Source organism: Coregonus lavaretus (genome assembly GCF_964263955.1).
Source record: "Coregonus lavaretus genome assembly, chromosome: 16".
In the NCBI taxonomy this organism is placed as follows: Eukaryota; Metazoa; Chordata; class Actinopteri; order Salmoniformes; family Salmonidae; genus Coregonus; species Coregonus lavaretus.
Genome location: NC_140003.1, coordinates 13,447,891 through 13,466,319, shown reverse-complemented (window position 1 = coordinate 13,466,319; position 18,429 = coordinate 13,447,891). Strand labels below are relative to the sequence as shown.

The 18,429-nt window shown below is 42.5% G+C and overlaps 1 protein-coding gene across 1 annotated transcript in view; it reads right to left on the bottom strand.

Moving 5' to 3' along the window:
• The window catches only part of LOC311144136 (protein TANC1-like), a 294,875-nt gene that overhangs the window by 53,945 nt on the left and 222,501 nt on the right, over window positions 1–18,429 (bottom strand). The window contains exons 12-13 of the mRNA XM_084180127.1: window positions 6,382–6,613; window positions 3,616–3,782 (exon numbers count right to left, since the gene is read on the bottom strand). Coding sequence (XP_084036253.1) covers window positions 3,616–3,782; window positions 6,382–6,613 — 399 coding nt within the window. The remainder of the gene's footprint in view (window positions 1–3,615; window positions 3,783–6,381; window positions 6,614–18,429) is intronic.

Sequence of the window (18,429 nt, the reverse complement as noted above, 5' to 3'; positions counted from 1 at the left end):
ATTGAAAGGACGGGAAACAAACGAAAGCAGCTACATCTCTCATAAAAACTGATCAGAAATGAAATCATAGAATAATTATATTGGAGCAGTAGAACGTCTAAATCGGCTACCATAACTTCAAGGACTTTTCAAGGACCAAACCCTAGAGGAAATGTCTGATTTTTAAGGTAGGCTATTCCATGATAACTGAATTGCGCATCACAAATATTCAACCAAAACGTTTAACTTTTTAAATAACTGGTTTGCATACCCATCCTTGCCTTAGCATTTACTGGTAGATATCATAACTTTGAACAACTTTCATACAGCTTTCCTACCCCTACTACCGATGTCGGTCTTAGGTGAGTTGCTCCATGCAACAACCAGCTGTTTGAGAGCTGCGCGCTCTCTCTGCCCGACTACCGGTCCAAAGCTTTAGAACACCTATTAATTCAAGGGTTTTTCTTTATTTTTACTATTTTCTTCATTGTAGAATAATAGTGAAGACATCAAAACTATGAAATAACACATATGGAATCATGTAGTAACCAAAAAAGTGTTAAACAAATCAAAATATATTCTATATTTGAGATTCTTCAAATAGCCACCCTTTGCCTTGATGACAGCTTTGCACACTCTTGGCATTCTCTCAACCAGCTTCATGAGGTAGTCACCTGGAATGCATTTCAATTAACAGGTGTGCCTTCTTAAAAGTTAATTTGTGGAATTTATTTCCTTCTTAATGCATTTGAGCCAATCGATTGTCTTGTGACAAGGTAGGGGGAGGGTATACAGAAGATTTGGTAAAACACCAAGTCCATATTATGGCAAGAACAGCTCAAATAAGCAAAGAGAAATGACAGTCCATCATTACTTTAGGACATGAAGGTCAGTCAATACAGAACATTTCAAGAACATTGAATGTTTCTTCAAGTGCAGTCGCAAAAACCATCAAGCGCTATGATGAAACTGGCTGTCCTTGAATTTGACTTACCAATGTCTATATGAACCCTGTATAGCCAAGCACAACTGTCTGGCTGGTGTGCACCTGAATTAAAGGGTATCTACACACAAAGAAATTAGGCTACATGTCATGTCAAAATATATTGATCCATCATTCTAAAAAAGAAACCTGTACATTTTCTTGAAAACCTGGGAAGTTACGGACATTTTGCAACCCTAGGGAGGCCCTTGGATAAATTCTCTGGAGGTGTGATGGTGCTTTGCTGGTGACACTGTCTGTGATTTATTTAGAATTCAAGGCACACTTAACCAGCATGGCTACCACAGCATTCTGCAGCGATACGCCATCCCATCTGGTTTGGAATAGTGGGACTATCATTTGTTTTTCAACAGGCCAATGACCCAACACACCTCCAGGCTGTGTAGGGCTATTTTACCAGGAAGGAGAGTGATGGAGTGTTGCATCAGATGACCTGGCCTCCACAATCCCCCGACCTCAACCAAATTGAGATGATTGGGATGAGTCAGACGGCAGAGTGAAGGAAAAGCAGCCAAAAGTGCTCAGCATATGTGGAAACTCCTTCAAGACTGTTGGAAAAGCATTCCAGGTGAAGCTGGTTGAGAGAATGCCAAGAGTGTGCAAAGCTGTCATCAAGGCAAAGGGTGGCTATTTGAAGAATCTCAAATCTCAAATATATTTGGATTTCTTTAACACTTTTTTGGTTACTACATGATTCCATTTGTGTTATTTCATAGTTTTGATGTCTTCACTATTATTCTACAATGTAGAAAATAGTAAAAATAAAGAAAAACCCTTGAATGAGTAGGTGTTCTAAAACTTTTGACTGGTAGTGTATGTGTGCAGTGCGCATGTGATAAATAATCGACATAACGAACAAACAGCTTTGGGAATCAGTTTTTTAAATCAATTATATAGCCTAGATAAAAAATAGCATTATTACAATATTCCCGTGCCATTGTTGCCTCTTCCGAAAGTTTTTATATTTTTGGTCAACTGCACATTACTGTTTGAATAAATCATGAAGATAAAAATAATAATAATTGTGAACCAAAAACGAACGTGACCAGGTACACTTTTTTCACGGGCAACCTTGAGACCAATAAAAAATGTCGCACTGCCAAGTCAAACGGTTGCAAATGTGACTGTTTTGATCGCAGTATAGAACCCTACACATCACAGAATCACCCACACCATGCAAGGAATAACCAAAACGGAGCAGGAAATTAAAAAATTATTGAATACGAGATCAGGATAATCCCTTACCCATACCCCTTAAATTCTCCAGTCGTAAAAAAAGAAAACTGAACAGCATAGATCTAACAAATGTGTGCTGCCTCCTATGCTCCCTGTCTGCAGTGCAGTGTAACTAACTCCTGCCTATGCACAGTGATGGATGGTTGTGCCCGTGGCCAGGGTGGCTGAGAGAGCAATAATGACTAGAGCTGGTACAGATATGGCTGTCAGTCAGCTGCCAAATTATCCCAAGGCCCAGGAAAAATCTCAATTGCACTCCTTGCATCCTCTCTCCTCTCCTCCTTCTGCAAACCTATTGGAGGAGAAAGCCAGAGGTCCCTCCCATCTGACCTTCTCCTCCAATGGGTTTTGAGAAGGAGGCGAGGAGAGAGGACGCGAGGAGTATGACATTGAGATTCTCCCACAGTCTACATTGCCAGCCAAGGCAATCAGCCCAGCCCTGTCCATCTCTGTCCATCAGACCTGTCAAAACCTCTGCAAAGAATGCAAAGAAGTGACACCAGGATCTGCGTCTCAAATGGCACCCTAGTCCCTATGTAGTCAGAGCTCTGGTAAGAAGTAGCGCACTACATAGGGAATAGGGAATTTGGGACACAACCCAGCTCAGCTCATCTCCTCCATTGGTAGACTCAGTGGCTCTGTCTGCATGTTCTGTTGTCATGCTGTCTTGTTTAACAGGTAACTGTTATTTCTCTCACTCTCTCCACTACCATTCTCGAAGCACTCAACAGAAATTACACTTTGTAGAGGATAGTGTATGACAACAAGAAACGCTTCGTAAAGCAGTTTATCTTTTACACTTGTCAGGATCTGCCGGTGCTTGTGTCATTCAGTGAGAGACATATCAAATATTGATACCCAGACTTACCCATGGAGGTTGTAAAAGTATCTTATTCACATGAAATTGGCAAGTTAGCTGTGCTGAGATGGCCCTTGAATACAGCTAAACTCATCAGCACCCTTACTGGGAAAAATACAGGGTGTCAATTCAATTAATTAGTGAATTATAGGATATCAACATGAATACCTGTATGGTGACATATTACCATTTTAGTAGACGCTCTTATCCAGAGTGACTTACATGCGCAATTAGGGTTAAGTGCATTGCTCAAGGTCACGTCGACACATTTTTCACCAAGTCAGCTCGGGGATTCGAACCGGTGAACTTTCGGTTACTGGCCCAATGCTCTTAACCGCTAAGCTACCTGCTGCAGTATCACACCATCTTAGGTTGCAACATTTTGGTAACTTCTCCAAAATTCCCTGGTTTTCCAGAAATCACGGTTGGAAATCCGAAATCCTCCAACCAGGATTTCTGGAAAACCTGGACATTTTTGGAAAGTTACCAGAATTCTGTAATCCTACACCGTACAGTAGGAGTGTACATGGAGACTCACCAGTAGGTTGACTCGGACAGTGACAACCAGTTTGAGCCAGGAGGGGAACTTGGAGATTATCTTGGTGATGAAGGAGGCGATGGTGTCTCCGTAGTCGGGCTTGTGGAACTCTGCCTCGTTTAGCCCATCTATCAGTATGATATGGTCTTCTTCGCGAATCTTCCTCTCTAAACACACACACACACACACGGATGAGTGGAGAAGACATGGTGGAAAGAAACAAATCGACAATTCACAAACCTTTCAGGCCAAGTCGACTGCAAACATGGCATTTTGCCAAGGAGTAGAATATTTTATTTTGAGTTTGTTGTCAGTAAAAATAAGAACTGAACACACAGTAGAGAAAGAGAGTAATATAGTTGGACACCACACTTTAAAGACCTATAAACAACTTTGTACTTAGATGACATGGGTAGATCTCTCTGCACTGCAGTGCCTGGTGCATTAACACATCTTTAAATGGTTTACTCTGGTATTCTCCCACATCTCTACAGCTAGCACAGTGTTGAATGAACATGAGTGTGTTTTAGTCGGCAGCCATATCTACAGTGAGGGAAAAAAGTATTTGATCCCCTGCTGATTTTGTATGTTTGCCCACTGACAAAGACATGATCCGTCTATAATTTTAATGGTAGGTTTATTTGAACAGTCAGAGACAGAATAACAACAACAAAATCCAGAAAAACGCATGTCAAAAATGTTATAAATTGATTTGCATTTTAATGAGGGAAATAAGTATTTGACCCCTCTGCAAAACATGACTTAGTACTTGGTGGCAAAGCCCTTGTTGGCAATCACAGAGGTCAGACGTTTCTTGTAGTTGGCCACCAGGTTTGCACACATCTCAGGAGGGATTCTGTCCCACTCCTCGTTGCAGATCTTCTCCAAGTCATTAAGGTTTCGAGGCTGACGTTTGGCAACTCGAACCTTCAGCTCCCTCCACAGATTTTCTATGGGATTAAGGTCTGGAGACTGGCTAGGCCACTCCAGGACCTTAATGTGCTTCTTCTTGAGCCACTCCTTTGTTGCCTTGGCCGTGTGTTTTGGGTCATTGTCATGCTGGAATACCCATCCACGACCCATTTTCAATGCCCTGGCAGAGGGAAGGAGATTCTCACCCAAGATTTGACGGTACGTGGCCCCGTCCATCGTCTCTTTGATGCGGTGAAGTTGTCCTGTACCCTTAGCAGAAAAACACCCCCAAAGCATAATGTTTCCACCTCCATGTTTGACAGTGGGGATGGTGTTCTTGGGGTCATAGGCAGCATTCCTCCTCCTCCAAACACGGCGAGTTGAGTTGATGAGAGCTCCATTTTGGTCTCATCTGACCACAACACTTTCACCCAGTTCTCCTCTGAATCATTCAGATGTTCATTGGCAAACTTCTGACGGGCCTGTATATGTGCTTTCTTGAGCAGGGGGACCTTGCGGGCGCTGCAGTATTCAAATACTTTTTTCCCTCACTGTATAGTGCAGTACACTCAACTGCTCTGTGGTGAGACCGCAGCGAGGATCTGCTCTTCTTCACTGCAGTATCTAAGCCATGTTTTCACAGCAGTAGAACGACAGGGCCCTTGTGTGCATCCCAAATGACACTCTATTTCCTATATAGTGCACTACTTTTGACCATAGGCTACTTGTCAAATGTAGTGCGCTCCATACAGATTGGGTGCCATATGGGATGCAACCTAGTGTTCCTCCTCACATCCAGCTTCTCACACTGCACAGTGATCAGAAACACGCTAAAATATTAATTACAGGAAAATGTGCAAATCTCAACTCCTCTCCCAGCTGGGATGTCAAATCAGATTTGTACAACCCCACCCTCTCGTTGTGATGGAGTGGACCAATCAACACTTTTCACCCTGTATCAAGCCCAATCAAACAGGCTATTAATTTCAATAAGGAACAGGGGGCAGTCGTGAGGGGAGGCAAGGGAAAGGAGACATGTGAGGGGGACCATCAGTCCACCATAGCGGTTCCGTCACAGGAGAGCTGCTGTATGCCCTGGCTGCACATTGGTTCTCATCTTTTCCATCTCCTGTTTGTTTATCTACATCGGGTGTTTAGGCTGCTGCAGTAACATATCAATTCAGTGTAGAGCAGGGAAAATGGTGGGTCGTGTTGTCTTTGCACAATGGACTTGACCTTGAGATAGTCGTGTTTCTGTCTGTCTGTCTGTCTGTCTGTCTGTCTGTCTCAGAGAGATGCAGTTGTCACGAGGGTCACGCTTCCTTGGAGAGGCACTATTCTTCCAACAATAAGAAAGTAATGCTAATTATTTAGTATAACGCCAATTCAAATCAATGTTGTGTCAGAGCAAACACGGAGCGCCTACGCTAAGCAATTAACAATGTCCGCGCAGACTATGCTCCCTTAGTACGGCCCGCACTTAACCCATTTAACTCAGGTATTTCAGGTCCTTTGTGTAAGGAATGGAACAAATGTATATCAACCGGCTGGAAGAAGTAAAAAAAAAGAACAGTAAATGGTCTCTGGAGTGACCTTAGGTAGCCGTCTGCAATTTATGACACCGAAGGGCACCTTGGAACGGTCCGCATCTGTCTCTACACAGACATCTAAGCAAACCTGTGGTTAAATTACAGTTATAATACACTTGCTAGAAACCTTGAGCCACTGAAGGCCTAGATTATATAATATGTATTCAATGTGTGCTTTCAAGACTTCATTTTGGACCATGAACACCAGTGACAACGAGACAGTCAGATATGAATTAACCTAGGTGTAACTAGCTTAGCATCGTACCCTTGCGGAGGTTGGCCAGCGGCTCCAACACGCCCCTGCGGAAGGCTGCCATGGGGTCCTGGACGCAGGAGCGCAGACTGAGCATGCTCTGTAGATGGGGCTCCTTCAGCAGCAGCTCTCTATAGGCGGTGAGCTGGTGCGCTCTGCATAGCAGGGCAGCGATACTGTGAACAAACTCTGGGACCAGGCAGGTGTAGGTGTTGTCAGCCTGGCAGTAGTGATACGCAACCACCTGGATGGGAGAAAAGAGAGAGAACAATTGTTAAGGAACTTTAGAGGCTTAAAATGTATCAGACATTAACCTTTGGTGTATTACCAAACCATACAATAGTATTGACTGTGAGTAGCTTACATTGTTGTTGGTTTTAGTCATCAGAAATCTGCTAAGCTGGCTGTGTGATCTCAAAGTCCTTGTAAAGCCAATAGACTTGGTGACTAAAAGGCATTTGATGCAATACATAGGGCCCTATAAATTTCTTTGCCTGATTCCCCTACATTATTGTATTTCATATTTCTTATTCCCCTTGTGTTTTTTTCTAGTAATACATTGTTGTTGATTATTGCATTGTTGGGTTTTGAGTTTGCAAGAAAGGCATTTCACTGTACTTGTGCATGTGACAATAAAACTTAAAAATTCAGTTTTCTCCATTTTTCCAGGTCTACGATTTTCCCTGTTTTTTTTCTTCAGGTTTCCACTCTCAAAAGTACACTTTTTTAATAGAAAAACAACAACATTGGATGTTCTAAGTCCACAGCAATGCTTAATTAACCCTTTAGAGTCTAAGGGGTGGGGTGGGAGGGGTTCTAAGCTAACATATGGAATTGTTTTAAGATAATTTAGCTATTTGATTTTGAATTTGAAGAACCTTTAAGGTATAACAAATATATATATAAAAAAAATGAATTTGGCAATACTGCTATTAGCCAATAGAAACGCATAGAATAACAGATCCACTACATGGAACAACAGAAAAAATCAAACAAAGTTTGTTCTGAAGTGACAGTCCTATATCTGAGAGATATAAGAAAGATCAGGAAACAATATATGTTTTTTTGTTTTGCATGTATTTATGCCCTTATTTATCCGCATATACACTACTGTTCCAAAAGTTTGTGGTCACTTGGAAAGTTCCTTGTTTTCGAAAGAAAAGCACGTTTTTTGTCCATTAAAATAACATCAAATTGATCAGAAATACAGTGTAGACATTGTTAATGTTGTAAATGGCTATTGTAGCTGGAAACAGCTGATTTTTTATGGAATATTTACATAGGCGTACAGAGGCCCATTCTCAGCAACCATCAGTCTTGTGTTCCAATGGCACGTTGTGTTTGCTAATCCAGGTTTATCATTTTAAAAGGCTAATTGATCATTAGAAAACCCTTTTGCAATTATGTTAGCACAGCTGAAAACAGTTGTGCTGATTAAAGAAGCAATACAACTGGCCTTCTTGAGACTAGTTGAGTATCTGGCGCATCAGCAATTGTGGGTTCGATTACAGGCTCAAAATGGCCAGAAACAAAGAACTTTCTTCTGAAACTCATCAGCCTATTCTTGTTCTGAGAAATGAAGGCTATTCCATGCAAGAAATTCCAAAGAAACTGAAGATCTCGTACAACGCTGTGTACTACTCCCTTCACAGAACAGCGCAAACTGGCTCTAACCAGAATAGAAAGAGGAGTGGGAGACCCCGTTGCACAACTGAGCAAGAGGACAAATACATTAGAGTGTCTAATTTGAGAAACAGATGCCTCATAGGTCCTCAACTGGAATCTTCATTAAATAGTACCCGCAAAACACCAGTTTCAACGTCAACAGTGAAGAGGCGACTCCGGGATGCTGACCTTCTAGGCAGAGTTGCAAAGAAAAAGCCATATCTCAGACTGGCCAATAAAAATTAAAGATTAAGATGGGCAAAATAACACAGACACTGGACAGAGGAAGATTGGAAAAAAGTGTTATGGACAGACGAATCGAAGTTTGAGGTGTTCGGATCACAAAGAAGAACATCTGTGAGACGCAGACCAAATGAAAAGATGCTGGAGGAGTGCTTGATGCCATCTGTCAAGCATGGTGGAGGCAATGTGATGGTCTGGGGGTGCTTTGGTGGTGGTAAAGTGGGAGATTTGTACTGGGTAAAAGGGATCTTGAAGAAGGAAGGCTATTACTCCATTTTGCAACGCCATGCCGTACCCTGTGGACGGCGCTTGATTGGAGCCAATTTCCTCCTACAACATGACAATGACCCAAAGCACAGCTCCAAACTATGCAATAACTATTTAGGGAAGAAGCAGTCAGCTGGTATTCTGTCTATAATGGAATGGCCAGCACAGTCACCGGATCTCAACCCTATTGAGCTGTTGTGGGAGCAGCTTGAGAAGTTCCCATCAAGCCAATCCAACTTGTGGGAGGTGCTTCAGGAAGCATGGGGTGAAATCTCTTCAGATTACCTCAACAAATTGACAACTAGAATGCCAAAGGTCTGCAAGGCTGTAATTGCTGCAAATGGAGGATTCTTTGACGAAAGCAAAGTTTGAAGGACACAATTATTATTTCAATTAAAAATCATTATTTCTAACCTTGTCAATGACTACATTTCCTATTCATTTTGCTATATTTCCTATTCAAACTCATTTAATGTATGTTTTCATGGAAAACAAGGACATTTCTAAGTGACCCCAAACTTTTGAACGGTAGTGTATACAGTACCAGTCAAAAGTTTGGACACACATACTCATTCAAGGGTTTTTCTTTATTTTGACTATTTTCTACATTGCAGAATAATAGTGAAGACATCAAAACTATGAAATAACACATATGGAATCATGTAGTAACCAAAAAAGTGTTAAACAAATCCAAATACATTTTAGATTTTTCAAAGTAGCCACCCTTTGCCTTGATGACAGCTTTGCACACTCTTGGCATTCTCTCAACCAGCTTCTCTCAAGCAGACTTGAAGGAGTTCCCACATATGCTGAGCACTTGTTGGCTGCTTTTCCTTCACTCTGTGGTCCGACTCATCCCAAACCATCTTAAATGGGTTAAGGTCGGGTGATTGTGGAGGCCAGGTCATTTGATGCAGCACTCCATCACTCTCCTTCTTGGTAAAATAGCCCTTACACAGCCTGGAGGTGTGTTGGGTCATTGTCCTGTTGAAAAACAAATGATAAGTCCCACTAAGCGCAAACCAGATGGTATGGCGTATCGCTGCAGAATGCTGTGGTAGCCATGCTGGTTAAGTGTGCCTTGAATTCTAAATAAATCACAGACAGTGTCACCAGCAAAGCACCATCACTGCTACTCCATCACACCTCCCCCTCCATGCTTCACGGTGGGAACCACCCATGCAGAGATAATCCGTTCACCTACTCTGCGTCTCACAAAAACAAGGCAGTTGGAACCAAAAATCTCACATTTGGAATAATCAGACCAAAGGACAAGTTTCCACCGGTCTAATGTCCATTGCTCGTGTTTCTTGGCCCAAGCATTCTCTTTTTCTTATTGGTGTCCTTTAGTAGTGGTTTGTTTGCAGCAATTCGACCATGAAGGCCTGATTCACGCAGTCTCCTCTGAACAGTTGATGTTGAGATGTGTCTGTTACTCTGTTTATTTGGGCTGCAATTTCTGAGGCTGGTAACTCTAATGAACTTATCCTCCGCAGCAGAGGTAACTCTGGGTCTTCCATTCCTGTGGCGGTCCTCATGAGAGCCAGTTTCATCATAGCGCTTGATGGTTTTTGCGACTGCACTTGAAGAAACTTTCAAAGGTCTTGAAATTTTCCGGATTGACTGACCTTCATGTCTTGAAGTAATGATGGACTGTCATTTCTCTTTGCTTATTTGAGCTGTTCTTGCCATAATATGGACTTGGTCTTTTACCAAATAGGGCTATATTCTGTATACCACCCCTACCTTGACAGAACACAACTGATTGGCTCAAACGCATTAAAAAGGAAAGAAATTCCACAAATTAACTTTTAACAAGGCACACCTGTTAATTGAAACGCATTCCAGGTGACTACTTCATGAAGCTGGTTTAGAGAATGCCAAGAGTGTGAAAGCTGTTGTCAAGGCAAAGGGTGGCTACTTTGAAGAATCTCAAATATAAAATATATTTTGATTTGTTCAACACTGTTTTGGTTACTACATGATTCCATATGTGTTATTTCATAGTTTGATGTCTTCACTATTATTCTACAATGTAGAAAATAGTAAAAATAAAGAAAAACCCTGGAATGAGTAGGTGTGTCCAAACTTTTGACTGGTACTGTACGTCCATTAATTTTTTTAAACTGGTACCAGGGAACTTCAGATCAGTCTTGTGACACTTGTGGGCGGAGAACACCAGCGTGTTCATGAGAGTCTCAGCTTTCAATAGAGTGGTCATAATGTAGGCCAAACCGTTCGGACGCTACAGACATTTTCGTGAGAAGACTGAATTTTGGGATGTCTCATGGTCTGACAAACAACGCTCTGCCACCTTTCACCGCAGATGCGGAAGGGCGATATCGGCGGGTGTGATGGATTGAGGCACATCCCATGCAAAAAAACATATCTCTAGCTTAAACAGACTGATTTTTATGGGGATTTTTGTATTAATATTCCATTATATTTCCGCGAGGGCGCGACCATTGTAGGCCAAGGGTTAAACCACATCAGGAGACCACTTGAGGTCTGGGAAAAATCAAATACATTTTTATTTTGGGGTGTAGTTAACCATTAACATATCTGCGCACCAGCAAGAGACCGTTGTTTGGTAAGCACTCATGTAATTGCAGAGTTTGCAAAAGAAATGGCCACTGGATTGATGCAAATAATCATGATATCATTCTGCCAGGTAGAAATTGTCTACTTTGTAGTTAACATATAATTGGGAAGGTTTATGGGAAAGCCTTTCCATCTCTACCAGAAGACGGTTATCATTTGCATCTATGTGTACCCCCCCATTCTCCTCAACGCAGATTTTATAGGGCCTTAAAAAAAGCAGCTCGGCATACAGACTAAGCCAGCACTGACCTCATTCCACTTTCGCCATTATAAAATGGAATTTGGCGGTGAGAAAATACAGTAGCTATTTGTTAGTCTGAAACCAAAGCTGGGACTTGAAGGCGTGTTCTTGTATTGTGACCTTCATACGCAGTCGTCTGACTAACCAACACCCACTAGGCTATAACCCAATCCAGCCCACTTGAGCAAGGTCGTATTCACTAGGAACGAAACGGAAGCAAATGGGCTGAAACGGGTAGGGGCCTACTTGGATTTGTCCAACAAGAAATATTCGTTTTAGTTTTCCATTGCGAAACATTTTGCTACGTTGTGCACTAATGAATACGACCCAGGTGGCATCCCCTACCCAGACAGATGGGATGATGATGAACTGGTTGAAGCAATGCTCAACGACCTCAGCTAACGTCCCCAATTACTGGCTCCCAAGTGGAGCTCTAAAAGTAGGATGTGCTGCCTGTGCCTTGTGCTGAACAGGTTCTGCTGTGTTCACGGACATCTGAATTGGACAGAGGGTGGGGGACGGGAGAGGGGCGGTGGGACCCTGTGGATCTGTGGCTCTCTCTCTCTGTGTCCTAATTACAATCATACCTGGAGGAGCTGACACACTTTACAGGGCAGCAGGACAAGAGGAGGGAGAAGCAGGTGACTGGTTACCGCACCTTAGTGCCCTGCCTCTGCCTGGGTCTACTGCAGAAGGACTGCAGACCTGGAGCCTGTCCCCAGGCACAATGACAAAGACGTCCCAGAGAGGTCAGAGAGACAGTTGGCCCTGAACAACACCAGTCTCAGAACCGCACATTCACTATCAGTATAAATATGGCCACGCAAATGTCTTGGATGCTACCGGCGAGTAAATCACGCCCAAATTGTCTAATTTAAAATGAGAGAAATATAACCCTCGCCAAAAGATAAAACAAGAGTAAGCACTTTAACGGTAACAAAGTAGTGCCCTAATGATGATCTCTGTCACTGAGATCTAAATGGCAGAGGAAGGTGGCACACGATTGTGGCCTAGGACGAGGGAAGGAGGACCTTAAGGCGCAGGCCTGGCTGCCACCATTACGGCTGCTTTCTTCATGATTTCCAATGAAATTATCAAATTATTATTGAATCGTCTGCTTAACGGATGGCGTCCTTTCTTGTTTGGACAGACAGGGTTAATAGGGATGGCTTGTCCTACACCTCCTTGGGGGTAAACTTCCTGGCCCAACGCAACCTTCTGAGAGGGATGGCCAAGCTAACATGATTAATCTACAGAGAATTCCACTTTTTCACAGAGCATAACGATAAAGCGGCAGAAGAAAGGACCATTGCCAAGGTACTGTTACCAGCTCTGCTGCCAAGACATTTCTCACACTGAGACGATTAAGTCAAACGAGCTGTACCGACAAAAAAATGCAGAATAATAAAGAGCTGTATTCGAGGGAAAACCTAGCTTTGCCATCGATATGACATACTGCTGTGAGAGAGACACAATGCCGTTAGACACTGGGCGTGGGGCAGGTAGATGTCCATTGTTGGGGATGGATTAGAATGAAAGAAAGGAGACAGCAGCTTGCTAATCAGAAACTGTTTTCCTGAACAGCTACTCTGTAGTCACCTGAGAGGAAGGATGCAGTAACAGTGCGTTACAATGTCTCACAGATGTGGACCATATACTGTACATCCCATGCAGACCACTACCTCATCAAAGAGACATGAACATCTGGTGTTTGTCACTTATTTCTAGGTGATTCTCTGCAGTACAACTGGATGTTTCCAGAGATTTGACTGACTGTCATTAATTTCCAATTCAGGGACAAAACCTTGAAGAGTGATTGTGCTCATACAGTGGGGAAAAAAATTATTTAGTCAGCCACCAATTGTGCAAGTTCTCCCACTTAAAAAGATGAGAGAGGCCTGTAATTTTCATCATAGGTACACGTCAACTATGACAGACAAATTGAGAAAAGAAAAATCTGAAAATCACATTGTAGGATTTTTAATGAATTTATTTGCAAATTATGGTGGAAAATAAGTATTTGGTCACCTACAAACAAGCAAGATTTCTGGCTCTCACAGACCTGTAAATTCTTCTTTAAGAGGCTCCTCTGTCCTCCACTCGTTACCTGTATTAATGGCACCTGTTTGAACTTGTTATCAGTATAAAAGACACCTGTCCACAACCTCAAACAGTCACACTCCAAACTCCACTATGCTGGGTCTTTCAGCATGACAATGATCCCAAACACACCGCCCGGGCAACGAAGGAGTGGCTTCGTAAGAAGCATTTCAAGGTCCTGGAGTGGCCTAGCCAGTCTCCAGATCTCAACCCCATAGAAAATCTTTGGAGGGAGTTGAAAGTCCGTGTTGCCCAGCGACAGCCCCAAAACATCACTGCTCTAGAGGAGATCTGCATGGAGGAATGGGCCAAAATACCAGCAACAGTGTGTGAAAACCTTGTGAAGACTTACAGAAAACGTTTGACCTGTGTCATTGCCAACAAAGGGTATATAACAAAGTATTGAGAAACTTTTGTTATTGACCAAATACTTATTTTCCACCATAATTTGCATATAAATTCATTAAAAATCCTACAATGTGATTTTCTGGATTTTCTTTTCTCATTTTGTCTGTCATAGTTGACGTATACCTATGATGAAAATTACAGGCCTCTCTCATCTTTTTAAGTGGAAGAACTTGCACAATTGGTGGCTGACTAAATACTTTTTTCCCCCACTGTATAAGCGAATCAAGCGATAGCAGTGCCTAATTGCTACTGCAAAAGCATCAAATACTTTGTGCATGCATCAGTGAGTGCCCTGGATATGAGGGTGAATTTGAAGAGCGGCATCTCCTTTTCATTTAGCCGTGATGACAGACGATGCAATGTTGCGCAGCAGTAACAACACTACAGGAACGCTCCTTTGAGAGACGCTGTTGAAAGCAGTTTAGTGCATAATTGGCATGAGGGATTCGCAGAGTTTAAAGATGTTAAAGGGGCAGTGAAGTCAAAAACTTGATTTTCCAATTTTTTGTTAAGATATTTCCACACTATGAGGTCGAAATAACACTCTGAAATCGTTAAAATTATGATAATACCCTTTTAGTGTAAGAGCCTGTTCAGGTGGGATGGAGTTTTTGGCCCACAGCATAACATCACAATTTGATCTGATTATTCTGCATATGTATCATCCTACATTGAAGGGGTAAAGGGGTCCGCATGCTTTCCATCCGAAGAAGTTTGTGCATATTTTTCTGCTGTTTGTGCACACAAAAATTTTCTTGAGGCAAGCCGAAGTCTACGCCCCTTCGTCGTTGATTGTAGTAGGGATTCTTCAATGAAGTGTTTGCTGTCATTCAACGAGAGACAAATCGCATTTCATGGAGAAAAATATAACTTGCGAAATACTGCACCAAACATTTTATTTAAACTTCAAAACGAATGACTGATTTCTTGAGTTATCTTAGATTAATTCTGACTATGGTGTCTCAAGATGGACAAACAGTACTATTGCAGCTTTTTCTCGTTTTTCATATGAAGGTATTTTAAGGGAGCATGCGAGAACACTCATTCCAACAAGTCAGTTTGTCAAATTGCTGCCCTGCTAGAGCTGCCCCGGTCAACTGTTAGTGCTGTTATTGTGAAGTGGAAACGTCTAGGAGCAACAACGGCTCAGACGCGAAGTGGTAGGCCACACAAGCTCAAAGAACGGGACCACCAAGTGCTGAAGCGTGTAAAAATCGTCTGTCCTCGGTTGCAACACTCACTACCGAGTTCCAAACTGCCTCTGGAAGCAACGTCATCACAAGAACTGGGAGCTTCGGGAGCTTCATGAAATGGGTTTCCATGGCCGAGTAGCCACACACAAGCCTAAGATCACCATGCGCAATGCCAAGCATTGTGTCACGCCCTGGCTCGGGGGACTCTCGTATGTTGAGCCAGGGTGTTAGTTTCTATGTTTTGTGTTGTAGGTTGTGGGTCTAGTTTGTTTTTCTATGTTGGCCTGAGTGACTCCCAATCAGAGGCAACGAGTGTCAGCTGGTTGTCTCTGATTGGGAGCCATATTTAACTGTCTGTCTTTCACTTTGTGTTTGTGGTTTCTTGTTCTGATTTGGTTTGTGTTATACTGTAGACGTCACGTTATCGTTGTTGTTTTGATCGTGTGATCATTCTAAATAAATATATAATGTTCGCATTCAACGCTGCGCCTTGGTCTCTCCCTGACGATCGTGACACATTGGCTGGAGTGTGTAAAGTTCATTGCCATTGGACTCTGGAGCAGTGGAAACGCGTTCTCTGGAGTGATGAATCACGCATCACCATCTTGCAGTCTGACAAACTAATCTGGGTTTGGCGGATGTCAGGAGAACAATACATGCCCGAATGCATAGTGCCAACTGTAAAGTTTGGTGGAGGAGGAATAATGGTCTGGGGCTAGTCCCCTTAGTTCCAGTGAAGGGAAATCTTAACGCTACAGCATACAATGTCATTCTAGATGGTTCTGTGCTTCCAACTTTGTGGGAACAGTTTGGGGAAGACCCTTTCTTGTTTCAGCATGACAATGCCCTCGTGCACAAAGCGAGGTCCATACAGAAATGGTTTGTCGACATCGGTGTGGAAGAACTTGACTGGCCTGCATAGAGCCCTGACCTCAACCCCACCGAACACCTTTGGGATGAATTGGAACGCCGACTGCGAGCCAGGCCCAATCGCCCAACATCAGTGCCCGACTTCACTAATGCTCTTGTGGCTGAATGGAGACTCACCTTTCCACAGAAGGGTCATATTAGTGTGTAGTCTGTGTAAACTGTTCGGACGCTACAGACAGAAGTTGGCAGATCGGCTGTACCAACTTCAGACGAGTCCCAAGACGCTTGTGGGCGTCCTAGAGCAAAACAACATGTACGTGTTCAGGAGAGTCTCATCTTGCCATAGAGGGGTCATAATAGTTTGTATGCAAAACCGTTCGGACGCTACAGAAGTTTTCGTGAGAAGACCGGTTTTCGGGATGTCTCATGGTCTGACAAACACCGCTCTAGCTCTGCCACCTTTCAACGCAGTTGCAGAAGTGCGACATCGGTGGATGCAGTTGATTGAGACGCATCCAATGCAAAAAACATATCTCTAGCTTAAACTGACAGATTTTGATAGGGATTTTGTAATTATGCTCATTAGATTTTTCGCGGGCCATGGAACGACTCTAGGGGGTTAAACATATATTTTCAGTTATTTTCATGAAATAAACACAGTGATTTATTAGACACAGAGTGATGATTTAAAATGAAAAAGACTGCATGGTGGCTTTCAAGATGTTCAGATTCAGAGGTGCGAGGATCCTAGAGGCTGCCTATTCCCTATGACGGTGGATTGCTGTTGTCATCTTACGTTATACTATCCTGTGTTAGTGCCGCACTGATCGAATCCATCCAGCGCAGGAGTGGAAGGTCATTATGATGTCAAGGAGTGTTAAAAACGTGTTATTGAAATAACTTCACAGTCATGACATGAAGAAAGAAAGCAGGCCACTCTAAAGCTGAACCATTTATGTGATGTAACAGCACTAGGGACAAGGGTGTTTGCATATATTTTTTTTATTCTGATTTTTCAGGGGGTGCTGCAGCACCCCTACTTACTGAAATATACAGGTCCTTTTTATATTATTATGGTGAACTATTATATAATGCTGTCCAGTGAATATAACAGCAACTACAGTGCCTTCAGAAAGTATTCATACCCCTTGACTTATTCCACCTTTTGTTGTGTTACAGCCTGAATTCAAAATGGAATAAATATATTACTTTTATCACTCATCTACATACAATACCACATAACGACAAAGTGAAAACCTCTTTTAGAAATGTTAGCAAATTTCAACCTCTAAGTCAATACAAGTTAGAATCACCTTTGGCAGCGATTACAGCTTTGAGTCTTTCTGCGTAAGTCTACTTGCACATTATTATTCTGTACAGGCTTCCTTCTTTTCACTCTGTCATTTAGGTTAGTATTGTGGAGTAACTACAATGTTGTTGATCCATCCTCAGTTTTCTTGTCACACCCTGGCTCTGGGGACTCTATATATATATATTTTTTTATTTCACCTTTATTTAACCAGGTAAGCCAGTTGAGAACAAGTTCTCATTTACAACTGCGACCTGGCCAAGATAAAGCAAAGTAGTGCAATAAAAACAACAGAGTTACATATGGGGTAAAAAAACATAAAGTCAGAAAATACAACAGAAAATATATATACAGTGTGTGCAAATGTAGCAAGTTATGGAGGTAAGGCAATAAATAGGCTATAGTGCAGAATAATTACAATAGTATTAACACTGGAATGCTAGATGTGCAAGAGATTATGTGCAAATAGAGATACTGGGGTGCAAAAGAGCAAAATAAATAATATAGGGATGAGGTAGTTGGGTGGGCTAATTTCGGATGGGCTGTGTACAGGTGCAGTGATCGGTAAGGTGCTCTGACAACTGATGCTTAAAGTTATTAAGGGAGATAAGAGTCTCCAGCTTCAGAGATTTTTGCAATTCGTTCCAGTCATTGGCAGCAGAGAACTGGAAGGAATGGCGGCCAAAGGAGGTGTTGGCTTTGGGAATGACCAGTGAGATATACCTGCTGGAGCGTAGACTACGGGTGGGTGCTGCTATGGTGACCAATGAGCTAAGATAAGGCGGGGATTTGCCTAGCAGTGATTTATAGATGGCCTGGAGCCAGTGGGTTTGACGACGAACATGTAGTGAGGACCAGCCAACAAGAGCGTACAGGTCACAGTGGTGGGTAGTGTATGGGGCTTTGGAGACAAAACGGATGGCACTGTGATAGACTACATCCAATTTGCTGAGTAGAGTGTTGGAGGCTATTTTGTAAATTACATCGCCGAAGTCAAGGATCGGTAGGATAGTCAGTTTTACGAGGGCATGTTTGGCAGCATGAGTGAAGGAGGCTTTATTGCGAAATAGGAAGCCGATTCTAGATTTAACTTTGGATTGGAGATTCTTTATGTGAGTCTGGAATGTTGAGCCAGGGTGTGTAAATTCTATGTGTTTATGTTC